At 45.3% G+C, this 17,035-nt stretch overlaps 1 protein-coding gene across 2 annotated transcripts in view; it reads right to left on the bottom strand.

The window, feature by feature from the left end:
• The window catches only part of TM9SF4 (transmembrane 9 superfamily member 4), a 397,487-nt gene that overhangs the window by 60,133 nt on the left and 320,319 nt on the right, over window positions 1–17,035 (bottom strand). The window contains exon 1 of one of the 2 annotated variants that reach the window (XM_082271653.1): window positions 3,975–4,029. The exons of the other annotated variant lie outside the window; for it this stretch is intronic. Coding sequence (XP_082127779.1) covers window positions 3,975–3,989 — 15 coding nt within the window. The 5' untranslated portion in view covers window positions 3,990–4,029. Of the gene's footprint in view, window positions 1–3,974; window positions 4,030–17,035 lie in introns of those variants that run through there. 2 annotated transcript variants of the gene reach the window in all.

Raw genomic sequence — 17,035 nt, 5'->3', positions numbered from 1 at the left:
TATTTACCCTGGAAACCGGCGAGTCCACTACAGGTGGGGCCATCCACTTTTTAAGCAGGGAATCCTTGTAAGGATATTGCGTGGACGCAGACCCAGTAGGGTGACTGGCGGCCAAAACAGATTCAGGATCGGATGAAACAGATGAGGCAGGGGAGGGCAGAGGCCGCCATATAATAAGATCACCCGGAAAAAAAACAATCAGGGGAGGGTCACTGACTGCGATCCCGCAACGGGGGTGTCGACCCAGGATCCACAAAAGGACCACCTACTGGACCCCACAAAAAAACAAGGGTGGGGGGGGGTCGCCCTCTGAGCTCCTCCATAGGGGCCCCCACAATAGGAAAAAGCCCCCAGGGTAGCAGGGGAACATTACTTAACCCCCTGTTGTGCACAAGGAAAAACCGGGTCAGCAGCAACTCTAAAACAAGCCCCCCCCCCCCCCCTTAGGAGCATATGACAAAAGCCCAAAAGCCTGCTTATAAGTTATAACCTCACCCAGGGAGGGGGGCTGAAGACCCACAGTGACCACCAAATCATCGGAATGTTGGTGCTGTCGCTGTCGGCAAGGAGGACCCAGGCCGAAGCCAGTTCTTGTATGCGTCCTCGCGAGGCGTTTAAAGCCCCATACACACACGCAGATCGTCGTCATACAAACGTCGGCGGACGAAAGATCTGCCGATTGTATGCGTGTTAGTATGGTGCCTCCGACAGTCTTTCTTGCAAACATGAAAATTTTTGTCTGCGGACACCAGAACGGACAATTGTTTGCCTGTCAGTACAGAAATCAGCCGACAGACAGCAGATTTGCAAGACTGGGCATGCTCAGAAAATAAAAAACACAGGGAAAGTTAACCATTACATGACATCACTTCTGCAGTCAGCTGAAGTCTGCGGACAAAATTCTTGTGCTGTCCTTGTGCTGTCTTTGCACTTTTCAACAGACACCGATATCCCGGGGAGAAAAGACGAACATTTGTATGACGACGATCTGCGTGTGTGTATGGGGCTTTACTCACAGGCCAGCCCCCGTCCAGTGGGGCTATGTCGGGGCCAACCTAGTGCGAAGCTGAGTCCTGCGCGCACTCCCTGGCCAGACTGGAGGGACTCTGTGGATCTAGATTATCCAGTCAGTCGCCCAGTCCGGCAGTTGATTGTAGATTCTTACAGGAACAAAATAACAAAAATAGGAAAAAATTACCAGGACCAGAGATTTCAGCAAGGAACTAGGTCCTTACCTGACTAGGCAGAAAGAAACGAAGTGCCTATAGCAGAGAGAGGGAGTATACCTCCTGGGACTGCCCCATAGGCGTCATCAAGCTTTTTCCGGCCTAGTGTCCTACTCCTGTATGGGGGGGCAGTATAACCCAATGGCCAAGAAGAATCAGGAGCTGTGTCCGTCAATGAACGAAAGAGAAAAGTGAAGCGCTGTCAATACTTTCCGGATGCACTATATATCCAATCCCATCTCACACCATGATAGATCACATACTATATATCCAATCCCATCTCACACCATAGTAGATCACATACTGTATATCCAATCCCATCTCACACCATAGTAGATCACATACTATATATCCAATCCCATCTCACACCATGATAGATCACATACTGTATATCCTATCCCATCTCACACCATAGTAGATCACATACTGTATATCCAATCACATCTCACACCATGGTAGATCACATACTGTATATCCTATCCCATCTCACACCATAGTAGATCACATACTGTATATCCAATCCCATCTCACACCATAGTAGATCACATACTATATATCCAATCCCATCTCACACCATGATAGATCACATACTATATATCCAATCCCATCTCACACCATAGTAGATCACATACTGTATATCCAATCCCATCTCACACCATGATAGATCACATACTATATATCCAATCCCATCTCACACCATGATAGATCACATACTGTATATCCTATCCCATCTCACACCATAGTAGATCACATACTGTATATCCAATCACATCTCACACCATGGTAGATCACATACTGTATATCCTATCCCATCTCACACCATAGTAGATCACATACTGTATATCCAATCCCATCTCACACCATGATAGATCACATACTATATATCCAATCCCATCTCACACCATAGTAGATCACATACTGTATATCCAATCCCATCTCACACCATAGTAGATCACATACTATATATCCAATCCCATCTCACACCATGATAGATCACATACTGTATATCCTATCCCATCTCACACCATAGTAGATCACATACTGTATATCCAATCCCATCTCACACCATGATAGATCACATACTGTATATCCTATCCCATCTCACACCATAGTAGATCACATACTATATATCCAATCCCATCTTACACCATAGTAGATCACATACTATATATCCAATCCCATCTTACACCATAGTAGATCACATACTATATATCCAATCCCATCTCACACCATAGTAGATCACATACTATATATCCAATCCCATCTTACACCATAGTAGATCACATACTATATATCCAATCCCATCTTACACCATAGTAGATCACATACTATATATCCTATCCCATCTCACACCATAGTAGATCACATACTGTATATCCAATCCCATCTCACACCATGATAGATCACATACTGTATATCCTATCCCATCTCACACCATAGTAGATCACATACTATATATCCAATCCCATCTTACACCATAGTAGATCACATACTATATATCCAATCCCATCTTACACCATAGTAGATCACATACTATATATCCAATCCCATCTTACACCATAGTAGATCACATACTATATATCCAATCCCATCTCACACCATAGTAGATCACATACTATATATCCAATCCCATCTCACACCATAGTAGATCACATACTATATATCCAATCCCATCTTACACCATAGTAGATCACATACTATATATCCAATCCCATCTTACACCATAGTAGATCACATACTATATATCCAATCCCATCTCACACCATAGTAGATCACATACTATATATCCAATCCCATCTCACACCATGATAGATCACATACTATATATCCAATCCCATCTTACACCTCTGACCTCGGGGGGGGGGGGGGGGTTACACACTGGATCTGGATCTGCTGTCAGCCCCAACTTGTGTATCAGGCTGGGGGAAGGGCCCCAAAGCTGTCACCTGTTGTCTTTCCCAGTGTATGGGGGGGGGGGGGTGACTGTGTGTGTATAGCTGGGGTCAGGAGCCCCATACACTGCAGACCCTGTGTGTGTATGGATGGGGCCCCAATACTCTCAGGGTCCCATACATGGGATCCACTGCAGTTCCTATGTGTGTTTATGGCTGGAGCCGCCCTAATACTGTCAGGGCCCCATACACTGGATCCTCAGGAGACCCCGCGTGTGTATAAGGATGGGGTCCTAATACGTCAGGGGCCCCATACACTGGATCATCTGCAGCTTGTGTATATATATATATATATATATATATATATATATATGGCTGGGGCCCCATACACTAGATCTACTGGGGCCCAATACTGTCAGGATCCCATACACTGGATCCACTGCAGACCCTGTGTGTGTATGGATGGGGCCCCAATACAGTCAGGGCCCCATACACTGGGTGAAAAGAAGGGAGGAGCTCTCCTGTTAATGTTATATTATGGTCAGGGGCCCCCCGTCCAGCCTGAGCAGGAAGAGGCAGTAATGGGGCATCTTTTACCCCCCTCTACACCTCACACTCAGTATCAGGGGCCCCCCAGTACTCTCTGGGGGCCCCATCGCCTTTACACAGTAGGGGCTGTTATGGTTCTGCACTTCCGGGATGTCAGCCCCCCTGACACCGACTTCCGGTTCCGTCCGGTGCCCCCCTCCTCCCGCTCACCCCTCCGCCCTCACCCGGCCCCCGCCTCTGCCCAACTCCCCCGGGGTCCCCTCTCTCCTCCCCGGGGCCCCCGGAGCTCCCTTAGCCGAACACTCACCCCAGCGGCCGCCATCTTGGATCCACGTGTCCCTGGTGACGTCAGCGGAAGTGACTCTTCCCTGGGCCCAGCCGGGTTTATTGTCATGGCAACCGTCGGAGTGTCCACTTCTCTGACAGGACTGAGGCATGAGGCACCGACTGTCATCACTGACTGAGCCTGGCAGTGCCTAAGACCTCAGTGTCCTATATAATACATGTCAGTGCCTCATACCTCAGTGTCCTATATAATACATGTCAGTGCCTCATACCTCAGTGTCCTATATAATACATGTCAGTGCCTCATACCTCAGTGTCCTATATACATGTCAGTGCTTCATACCTCAGTGTCCTATATAATACATGTCAGTGCCCAATACCTCAGTGTCCTATATAATACGTCAGTGCCTCATACCTCAGTATCCTATATAATACGTCAGTGCCCCATACCTCAGGGACCTGAAACTGAGCATCAGAATGGGGAAGAAAGGGGATTTAGGTGGCTGTGATCGCGGGATGGTTGTTGGTGGTGGACGGGCTGCTCTGAGTATTTCTGGGATTTTCACACACAACCATCTTTCGGGATTGAGAGAAAGAGAAAATATCCAGTGAGCGGCAGTTGTGTGGAGGAAAATGCCTTAAGATCAGAGAAAAATGGGCAGACTGGTTTGAGATGATAGAAAGGCAACAGTAACTCAAATAACAGCTCGTTAGATCCAAGGTATGCAGAATACCATCTCTGAATGCACAACACATGGAACCTACAAACAGATGGGTTACAGCAGAAGAAGACCACACTGGGTGCCACTCCTGTCAGCTAAGAACAGGAAACCGAGGCTACGATTGGCACAGGATCACCAAAATTGGACAATAGAAGATTGGAAAAACCTCGCCTGGTCGGATGAGTCTCAATTTCAGCGGCAACATTCAGATGGAAGAGTCAGAATTTGGCTCATGGATCCATCCTGCCTTGTATTGCCGGTTCAGGCTGGTGGTGGTGGTGTATTGGTGTGGGGGGGGGGGGGGTTCAGGCTGGTGGTGGTGGTGTATTGGTGTGGGGGGGGGGGGGTTCAGGCTGGTGGTGGTGTAATGGTGTGGGGGATATTTTCTTGGCACACTTTGGACCCCCTTAGTACCAACTGAGCATCATTTAAACCCCACGGCCCACCTGAGTCATGTTGCTGACCATGTCCATCCCTTTATGACTACAGTGTCCCCATCTTCTGATGGCTCCTTCCAGAAGGATAATGCACCATGTCACAAAGCTCCAATCATCTCACCACTGGTTTCTTCACCATGACAATGAGGTCACTGTACTCCAATGGCCTCCACACTCACCACATCTCATCCAATAGAACACCTTTGGGATGTGGTGGCATCATGGATGTGCAACCAACAAATCTGCAGCAACTGCGTGATACTATCATGTCACTATGGAGCAAAATCTCTGAGGAATGTTTCCAACATCTTATAGAATCTATGCCACGAAGAATGAAGGCAAAAGGGGGTCCAACCCAGTACTAGCCAGGGGTACCTAATAAAGTGGATAGTAAGTGTAATGCCCATCAGTGCTTCATACCTCGGTGTCCTATATAATACATGTCAGTGCCTCATTTCTTAGTGCAGTGGAAGAACAGTGCCCAACACAATGACTGTCAGTGCCTCATACCTCAGTGTGGTCATAGAACGGTGTCCTCAATAATAGCCATCATTACCTATATCTCAGCAACTCAACATGGCTAGGTATTGAGACCATAATATGACCAATAGTCCCCCCACATTGTCATTAGGCCAGGTACTAAGGCCAAACATGGCCACCAGTTTCACACCATTTCCACCATACTAGGTATTGAGACCATAACATGACCACCAGTTCCCCCACATTGTCCTGGGACCAACCTTGTTCAATTTATTCATAAACAGCATTGAGGTCGGGGTCAGTAGTTCGATATTAGTTTTTACAGATGACACAAAATTAGGCAGGGCAATAACTGCACAGCATGAAGCAGATATCCTACAGAATGACCTGGACAAAATAACGGAGTGGGCATCGACATGGCAAATGAGGTTTAACGTGGAGAAGTGTAAGGTTTTGCACTTGGGGACTAAAAACATAAAAGCACAATACACATTAGGGGGGATCCCTTGGGGGAATCAAAAATGGAGAAGGATCTGGGAGTCTTGGTAGAGGATAGACTAGGCAATAGCATGCAATGTCAAGCGGCAGCTGCCAAAGCCAGCAGAATATTAGCATGCATAAAGAAAGGGATGTATTCCAGAGATAAGACTATAATCCTTCCACTTTATAAAACTCTGGTCCAACCGCATCTGGAGTATTCTGTCCAGTTCTGGTCGCCAGTCCTCAGGAGGGATGTGTTGGAGCTGGAGAGAGTCCAGAGAAGGGCAACTAAACTGATTAGGGGATTGGAGGACCTTAATTATGAAGAGCGTCTGCAATCGCTCGATTTATTCTCCCTGGAGAAGAGACGCCTGAGAGGGGACATGATAGCAATTTATAAATACCTCAATGGTGATCTCAGCATAGAAAAAAAGCTATTCAGTCGAAAGGATTGCATAAGGACTCGAGGGCATACAATGTGATTAGAGGAGAAGCGTTTTAACCTCAGGCAACGTGGGGGGTTCTTTACTGTTAGGGCTACAAGATTGTGGAATTCTCTACCACAAGAGGTGGTTTCTGCAGGTAGTATGGTGGCTTTCAAAAGACTCTTAGACGTACATCTCAAGGATCAGAACATTCAGGGGTATGAGAGATGATTACGGCCACACACACCTACACAGGTTTAACTGGATGGACTATTGTCTTTATTCAACCTCACCTACTATGTAACTATGTCATAATGTGAGGTACTAAGGGCAAACATGGCCACCAGTTTCACACAATTTCCACTAGGCCAGGTATCGAGACCATAACATGACCACCAGTTCCCCCACATTGGCGAGACGTTTAACTCGCGGGGCCATTCCCCGTCCAGTGGGACTATGTCACAGCTGACCCAGCGCGGGGCCAAGGCCTGTACACGCTTGTTGGCCGGCTGGGGTGACCACTGGATCTATACATCCAGGCCATCGCCCAGATCCGGCATAGTTGCTTGTAGATCTCACAGGAAAAAAATCTGGAGAAAAACTAACTAAAAAAAAAATTATCTAGAAAAAACTTTGCCAGGACCAGAGATCCCCAAGGAACTAGGTCCTTACTCCTGACTATACAGATTAAAACTGACATCCAATAGCAGGGAGAGAGGGTGTACCCTCCGGGACTGCCCATAGGCATAGCCAGGGCTTTTTTTCTGTCTAGTGTCCTACTCCGGTAGGGGGCAGCATAACCCTACTGATATGAATCAGAGACTGCGTCTGTTCCAGAGCTTAAATAATGAGCAGCATGCGTTACTGTGCCCCCAGGCATCTAAGCGAAAGTTGGTCTTCGCCAAATGGTAGACATTAGTCAGGAACCCTAGTGGTCCTGGTTTACTTTGCTGCAAACTGACACCAGGTCTAAGCCCTCAGGATCTCCCCACCAAGGGGTGGCTGGAACAGAGAGATTACAGTTTGGATATTGTTTACAGTGCTGCACAGAGTAGTCAGGTCCAGGCAAGGGTCTAGGCAGGCGGTAGGCGAGAGAGTAGTCAGGTCCAAGAAGAAATCTAGGCAGGCAGCAAACAAATTAGTAGTCAGGTCCAAGCAGAGGCCTATGCAGGCAGTAAGCAAAATAGTAGTCAGGTCCAAGCTGAGGTCTATGCAGGCAGCAAGAAAAAGAGTAGTCAGGTCCAGGAAGAAATCTAGGCAGGCAGCAAGCAAAAGAGTAGTCAGGTCTAAGCAGAGGTATATGCAGGCAGTAAGCAAACAAGTAGTCAGGTCCAAGCAGAAGTCTATGCAGGCAGCAAGCAAAAGAATAGTCAGGTCCAAGAAGAAATCTAGGCAGGCAGCAAGCAAAAGAGAAGTCGGGTCCAAGAAGAAATCTAGGCAGGCAGCAAGCAAAAACTTAATCAGGTCCAAGCAGAGGTCTATGCAGGCAGTAAGCAATAGAGTAGTCAGGTCCAAGCTGAGGTCTATGCAGGCAGCAAGAAAAAGAGTAGTCAGGTCCAGGAAGAAATCTAGGCAGGCAGCAAGCAAAAGAGTAGTCAGGTCCAAGCAGAGGTCTATGCAGGCAGCAAGAAAAAGAGTAGTCAGGTCCAGGAAGAAATCTAGGCAGGCAGCAAGCAAAAGAGTAGTCAGGTCCAAGCAGAGGTCTATGCAGGCAGCAAGCAAAAGAGTAGTCGGGTCCAAGAAGAAATCTAGGCAGGCAGCAAGCAAAAACATAATCAGGTCCAAGCTGAGGTCTATGCAGGCAGCAAGAAAAAGAGTAGTCAGGTCCAGGAAGAAATCTAGGCAGGCAGCAAGCAAAAGAGTAGTCAGGTCCAAGCAGAGGTCTATGCAGGCAGCAAGAAAAAGAGTAGTCAGGTCCAGGAAGAAATCTAGGCAGGCAGCAAGCAAAAGAGTAGTCAGGTCCAAGCAGAGGTCTATGCAGGCAGCAAGCAATAGACTAGTCGGGTCCAAGTAGAAATCTAGGCAGGCAGCAATCAAAAGAGTAGTCGGGTCCAAGAAGAAATCTAGGCAGGCAGCAAGCAAAAACATAATCAGGTCCAAGCAGAGGTCTATGCTGGCAGCAAGCAAAAGAGTAGTCAGGTCCAAACAGAGGTCTATGCAGGCAGCAAGCAAAAGTGATTTGCCCATTCTTCTTTGCAAAATATCTCAAGCTCTGTCAGATTGGACAGAGAGCGTCTGTGAACAGCAATTTTTAAGTCTTGCCACAGATTCTCAATTGGATTTAGGTCTGGACTTTGACTGGGCCATTCTAACACAGGAATATACTTTGATCTAAACTATTCAATTTTAGCTCTTGCTGTACGTTTAGGATCGTTGTCCTGCTGGAAGGTGAACCTCTTCCCCAGTCTCAAGTTTTTTGCAGACTCGATCAGATTTTCTTCTAAGATTGCCCTGTATTTGGCTCCGTCCATCTTCTCATCAACTCTGATCAGCTTCCCTGTCCCTGCTGAATAAAAGCATCCCCACAATATGACGCTGCCACCACCATGTTTCACAGTGGGGATGGTGTGTTCAGGGTGATGTGCTGTGTTTGTTTTCTGCCACACATAGAGCTTTGCTTTTAGAACAAAAAGTTCAATTTTGGTCTCATCTGACCAGAGCTCCTTCTTCCACATGTTTGCTGTGTCCCCTACATGGCTTCTCGCAAACTGAACTTCATATGTCTTTCTTTCAACAATGGCTTTTTTCTTGCCACTCTTCCATAAAGGGCAGATTTGTGGAGAGCACAACTAATAGTTGTCCTGTGGACAGATTCTCCCTCCTTAGCTGTGGATCCTGCAGAGTTCCCATGGGCCTTTTGCCTGCTTCTCTGATGAATGCTCTCCTTGCTCGGCCGGTCAGTTTAGGTGGACGGCCATGTCTTGGTAGGGTTGCAGTTGTGCCATACTCTTTCCATTTTCGGATGATGGATTGAACAGCGCTCCGTGAGATGTTCAAAGCTTAGGATATTTTTCTTTAACCACTTTACCACCGGAGGATTTTGCTGTCTTACGTCCAGGCCACTTTTTGCGATTCGGCACTGTGCGAATTTAACTGACAATTGCGCGGTCGTGCGACGCCGTACCCAAACGAAATTTACGTCCTTTTTTTCCCACAAACAGAGCTTTCTTTTGGTGGTATTTGATCACCTGTGCGATTTTTACTTTTTGCGCTATAAACAAAAAAAGAGCGTAAATTTTGAAAAAATAACAATATTTTTCACATTTTTTTATATGAAATCCCCCCCCCCCCCCCCCAAAAAAAATGTAAAAATCCAATTTTTTTTAAATTTTTGGCCAATTTGTTTTCTGCTACCTATGTTTGGTAAAAAAAATTGCAATAAGCGTATTTTGATTGGTTTGCGCAAAAGTTATTGCGTTTACTAACTAAGGGAAAAATTTTTGTCATTTTTTGGTGTTTTTTTTTTTAACGCGTAATGGCGGCGATCTGCGATTTTTTTTGCGGGACTGCGACATTGCGACGGACAGATCGGACCCTTGACTGACATTTTTGACACTTTTGGGGGTACCAGTGACATTACTGCAGTAATCAGTGCTATAAATATGCACTGTTACTGTAAAAATGACACTGGCAGGGAAGGGGTTAATTTTATTGGAGAGGGAGGGGTTAATGTATGCCTGGTGCTTACTGACGTGTGTGGGGGGAGGTGACTGAGTGACACAGGGACAGATCGTCTGTCCCTGCAATCTGTCACTGTTTGTCACTTAGGAGATCCGCCCGCTTTGTTTACACAAGCGGGCGGATCTCCACACTCGATTCGCCGACGATCGGGGAAGAGCAGCGGCGATCGCCGCCGCTCCTCCCCTGGCCCGACTCCCGCTGTGACTGAAAACAGCGGGAGCGAGCCTCCGGCGGCGCGCGAGTGCCGCCCACACGGGGAGGAGTCGCGCGGCCTAGGTCTACGTCGCTGTACGGAATCGAGCCACTTTGCCGCAGTACAGTCCCAGTGACTGGTCGGCAAGTGGTTAACCTAACCCAGCTTTACACTTCTCCACAACTTTATCCCTGACCTGTCTGGTGTGTTCCGTGGCCTTCATGAAACTGTTTGGTCTCTGAGGTTCTCTAACAAACCTCTGAGGACTTCACAGAACAGATTCATTTATATTGAGATTAAATTACACACAGGTGGACTCTATTTATTAATTAGGCTACTTCTGAAGGCAATTTTGGCGCCAACGCGCCGGCGGTTTGATTATCCATCTGCAGTGTATAATAGACAGCTCATCGGACGGTCATACCTTAGTGTTCTCCGTTTCCGCGATACTGTCTTCCATACACTGCCGTGACGCTGGGCTCACAGTGCAGGGCTAATCTCTGGTGAACACGGAGCACTACTTGTTGGAGTCTGGGACATCACGCATGGTATTACCCTTGATCTTTGCACTCTGCTCACTCTGCACTTCTCTTGTTCTTTCTCTTTACTGATATGGTCTCTACTTCACCCCGGTGTATTGGATCTTCCTTGGGGTCCTTTCTCCTACCCAATTCTCCTGTAGGGGCACCCTTCTCAAATTGCCTCTCTCTTTTATCCCATTTCTGTTACTTCACGTTATACTCATTTTCTTGATTTCATTACACTTTTGCATATAGGTCTTTATTCACACTGTGGGTTTACTGCACTTGTGCACTCCCGTCACAACATGCTTATTTATTGTTTCTTTTACACTTTCTTAGGAACACCTTGGCACTCTCTATCCGGTCACACCCATTGTATACCATACACCTCTTTTGGCAGCTTATATCCGTATACACCCATCTATTATTATATACTACATTCCCCTTTTTGATATATATTTATACTATATATTTTTTACAGACAAGTGTATACGGCCGCCATATCTACAGTTCTTCACTTCAACCCCCTGTGCCCACACTCACCATGTGTGTGGCGTGTTTTTATCCAGCCTGCCCGCCTGTGCGCCCTCAGCTCCCGTGGTAGGCATCTGAGGCTCTCCAAATTCAATGCCGCAATATGTGAGCTGCTATGCAAGGTTGGAAGTTTGTTTGGGGCTTATTTCCCCTTTTCTTCCCCCTTGTTCTTTTTATTTTATCATTATTGTTTCTTTTTTCCCCCTTCAATTGCAATCATCCTCATTGTGCTTATATTCCTTATCCCTTATTTCTATAGATTTTTTACACACATCGACTCCTGATGAAGTGGCGATTTGGGTCCACGAAACCAGTGTTAATTTTGGCAGCAAATTTCAATTTAGTTTTAGTCTTAGTCTTAGGACTAAAATGGCATTTTAGTTTTAGTCCAATTTTAGTCTTCTGCAAGTGTTTTAGTTTTAGTCGTATTGAGTCGACTAAAACTCCAGTCCATTTTAGTCGACTAAAACGTCCTACATTTTAGTCGACTAAAACGTCCTACATTTTAGTCGACTAAAACGTCCTACATTTTAGTCGACTAAAACGTCCTACATTTTAGTCGACTATAACTAATTTTAGTCATCTATAATCGAATGGGTGTAGTTCAATTGTAATTTGTAATGCATTATTTAAGCATTTCTCTACAATTTCCAAACTCATTATATACTACTGTTGGTCCTGGAGTGAAAAATCTAATATATGTTATTATTTATGGTATTAAGCTTTGAGCATGCACCAGTGTTAATTTTGGCAGCAGATTTCGATTTAGTTTTAGGTATAGTCTTTTGACTAAAATGCCATTTTAGTTTTAGTTGTATTTTAGTCTTAAGACTAAAATGCCATTTTAGTTTTAGTCGTATTTTAGTCATCTGAATTGTTTTAGTTTTAGTCGTATTTTAGTAGACTAATGCCCCATACACACGTGCAGATTATCTGAAGACTTTTGTCTGCAGACTTACCAAAACCATATAATATGAGGTCAAACCTAAACACTTTCAATTTGTATGCAATCCGGCAGGCCCTTGCACTACATAGAAAAGGTAAATCTGAAGACAAAAGTCTTCAGATAATCTGCACGTTTGTATGGGGCATAAAATTGTGTTAATTTAGTCGACGAAAACGTTTTAGTCGGTTTTAGTCAACGAAATTAACACTGCACGAAACGCGTTGAGGTTATGATGTTGGTTATAGACTACATTACTCCGTTAGGAATATGTACTTTTTTGATGTCATCATCATTCTAATACTCCTTGGAATCAGCCATGTTGATTATTATGCAACTGTATTTGAGGACATTTTTATAATTTTATACTTGTGTACTATTTTGATGACTATGGTTTTGTCAATTTTTCATGTGTTTACATTTGTATACATCATTAAATGCCATTTCATAATTCCCTGCCAGCCTTTCATGTCCTTCATTTAAAGTCCCAAACCTCTCTTTTTTCAATTCATTGAATAGGGATGGAGATGCACAGCAAATCCCACCATGCATCTCATTTAACCACTTAAGCCCCGGAAGATTTTACCCCCTTCCTGACCAGGGCCTATTTTGCGATTCGGCACTGTGCGACTTTAACTGACAATTGCGCGGTCGTGCGACGCCGTACCCAAACGAAATTGACGTCCTTTTTTTTCCCACAAACAGAGCTTTCTTTTGGTGGTATTTGATCACCTGTGCGATTTTTACTTTTTGCGCTATAAACAAAAAAAGCGTAAATTTTGAAAAAATAACAATATTTTTCACATTTTTTTATATGAAATTCCCCCCCAAAAAATGTAAAAATCAAAATTTTTTTACATTTTTGGCCAATTTGTTTTCTGCTACCTATGTTTGGTAAAAAAAAATCACAATAAGCATATTTTGATTGGTTTGCGCAAAAGTTATTGCGTTTACTAACTAAGGCAAAGATTTTTGTCATTTTTGGTGTTTTTTTTTTTTAACGAGTAATGGCGGCGATCTGTGATTTTTTTTGCGGGACTGCGACATTGCGGCGGACAGATCGGACCCTTGACTGACATTTTTGACTCTCTTGGGGCTACCAGTGACATTACTGCAGTAATCAGTGCTATACATATGCACTGTTACTGTAAAAATGACACTGGCAGTGAAGGGGTTAACTGTATCGGAGAAGGAGGGGTTAAGTGTGTCCTAGGGTCGGGCTTCTAACTGTGATTGGACATGGCTACTGGTGTAAGAACAGAGATCAACGGTCCTACATAGTAGAACCGTCTGATCTCCATTCTTACAAAGGGAAGAATGACAGGCGGCTTTGTTTACATCAGCCGCCTGCCTTTTTTCCGGTGTCACGGACGATCGCGAGTGCCCAGCGGACATCGGGTCCGCCGTGCACACGCGCGGGGGGGTCCGTGACCGCGTGGGAGCGCGCCTCCGGCGGCGCGCACTCGCTCCCTAGAAGCCTCACAGGCTAGCGACGTAGACCTACGTCGCTTTGCCTGTGAGGGGCTGACCGCCGCAGTATATAGTCGTGCGGCGGTCAGCAAGTGGTTAAAGTCCCAAACCTCTCTTTTTTCAATTCATTGAATAGGGATGGAGATGCACGGCAAATCCCACCATGCATCTCATTTAAAGTCTCAAATCCCCCCTTTTTTCTTCTGAAGGCAATTGGTTCCACTAGATTTTAGTTAGTGTTGTGAAAGTTGGTGGCTGGTAATTGTAGTTCCAAATGAGTGAAAGACCAAAAACATATAAAATGTTTTTTGGTCCAACAACAAACTTAAAAAAGATAAAAAGGCTCCTGTGTGAACAGACTGGACTGTGTAAAGGTCAATCACATATTGCAATAATCCCACATGGACGTCACTTGAAAAGCTGAAAACACGTATCATCAGTGAAGCAAGTGCCGGAGGGGAGAGAGGAGGTCGTCTTCCCAGGTAAAACCACTTGTTCTCCCAGATGGAAAAAACCAGATGCTGTAAAAAGGATATGGTGAAGAGCCCAATGTGTGCGGCTATGACGGACTACTGGCACAATGCGGAAAAGCCAGGGATGTATTTTGCAGGCAAGGATGCAAAAAAGCACAAAAAGCCAGGGCTGTATATGGCAGCCAAGGATGACATGAGGCTGTGGAGAAAGGCCACGGACTCGCCGATCAATCCCAGGACAATCCTGGGAGACTCAGGCAAAGGATGGGTAGCGAAAGCTTCCAGACGGTGCACCAGATGCGATGTCACAGCCAATGTGGTCACTGGATGCGGTGCATGTTGGGACACCAGGACATGACCTGAAGATGAGCCACGCCTGAAACGCATCGTCCCGAGGACAGCCTTCTAAGAATGCTCCACAGAACATTGTTGCTATCCCGTTGTCCCAACGCGCACCACCCACATCAAGTGACCTCAGCGGCCGTGACATCGCATGTGGTGCACCATCCAGAAGCTTTGGCTACCCATCCTTTGCCTGAGTCTCCCAGGATTGTCCTGGGATTGATCGGCGAGTCCGTGGCCTTTCTCCACAGCCTCATGTCATCTTTGGCTGCCATATACAGCCCTGGCTTTTTGTGCTTTTTTGCATCCTTGCCTGCAAAATACATCCCTGGCTTTTCCACATTGTGCCAGTAGTCCATCATAGCCGCACACATTGGGCTCTTCACCATATCCATCATAGCAGCGCACATTGGGCTCTTTACCATATCCATCATTGCAGCACACATTGGGCTCTTTACCATATCCATCATAACGGCACACATTGGGCTCTTTACCATATCCATCATAACGGCACACATTGGGCTCTTTACCATATCCATCATAACGGCACACATTGGGCTCTTTACCATATCCATCATACCGGCACACATTGGGTTCTTTACCATATCCATCATAGCGCTACACATTGGGCTCTTTACCCTATCCATCACAGTGGTACACATTGGGTTCTTTACCATATCCATCATACCGGCACACATTGGGCTCTTTACCATATCCATCATAGCGGTACACATTGGGCTCTTTACCTTATCCATCATAGTGGTACACATTGGGCTCTTTACCATATCCATCATAGCGGTACACATTGGGCTCTTTACCATATCCATCATAGCGCTACACATTGGGCTCTTTACCATATCCATCATAACTTCACACATTGGGCTCTTTACCATATCCATCATAGCGCTACACATTGGGCTCTTTACCATATCCATCATAACTTCACACATTGGGCTCTTTACCATATCCATCATACCGGCACACATTGGGTTCTTTACCATATCCATCATAGTGGTACACATTGGGTTCTTTACCATATCCATCATAGTGGTACACATTGGGTTCTTTACCATATCCATCATACCGGCACACATTGGGCTCTTTACCATATCCATCATAGCGACACACATTGAGTTCTTTACCATATCCATCATACCGGCACACATTGGGCTCTTTACCATATCCATTATAGTGGAACACATTGAGTTCTTTACCATATCCATCATACTGGGAAACACATTAGGCTCTTTACCATATCCATCATAGCAGTACACATTGGGTTCTTTACCATATCTATCATAGTGGTACACATTGGGCTCTTTACCAAATCCATCATAGTGGTACACATTGGGCTCTTCACCATATCTATCATAGTGGTACACATTGGGCTCTTCACCATATCTATCATAGTGGTACACATTGGGCTCTTTACCATATCCATCATAGCGGTACACATTGGGTTCTTTACCATATCCATCATACCGGCACACATTGGGCTCTTCACCATATCTATCATAGTGGTACACATTGGGCTCTTCACCATATCTATCATAGTGGTACACATTGGGCTCTTCACCATATCTATCATAGTGGTACACATTGGGCTCTTTACCATATCTATCATAGTGGTACACATTGGGCTCTTTACCATATCTATTATAGCGCTACACATTGGGCTCTTCCCCATATCCTTTATACGGCATCTGTTTTTTTCCATCTGGGAGAACGAGTGGTGTTACCTGGGAAGACGACCTCCTCTCTCCTCTCCGACACCTGCTTGATTAATGGTATGTGTTTTCAGCTTTTCAAGTCACGTCCATGTGGGATTATGGCAACATGTGATTGACACTAAAGGCCCGTACAATTTCGTCTGAGGAACGATCTGCTGACTTTCGGATCGTTAGTTTAGTGCTTTCGACAGCCGATTACGAATTTTCGTACCACAAAAACTGGATGTGCAGGCTTTAAAATTTTTATCGTAAGTGAACACAAAGTCCAATTTTCATTTAATTAGTATAGTTTTCGTCCGAAAAAAATTGTTAGAGCAAGACTAGGCATTCTCAGAAATGAAAGAACACATACAAAACAATTCAACACATGACATCACTTCTGAAGTTGAATTCTGTCATACGGGAAATTTCGTATGAAAGTAACCTCTTCACTTTCCATATGAGACAAGCATGCAACAAAAAACGGGCGAAAATTCGTCCAATAATCTGATCGTGTGTACGTGGCTTTACTCAGTCCAGTCTGTTCACACAGGAGCCTTTTTATCTTTTTTAGGTTTGTTGTTGGACCCAGGGCCGCTGATAAGGCAGTACAGCCAGCCCTCCTGTACTGGGCCCCATCAGTTCAAAAGGGGGGTCCGGGCACCTGTTCAGA

Source organism: Pelophylax lessonae, assembly GCF_965119305.1.
Source record: "Pelophylax lessonae genome assembly, chromosome: 11".
Lineage (NCBI taxonomy): Eukaryota > Metazoa > Chordata > Amphibia > Anura > Ranidae > Pelophylax > Pelophylax lessonae.
This window is presented reverse-complemented; position numbering and strand designations above follow the sequence as displayed.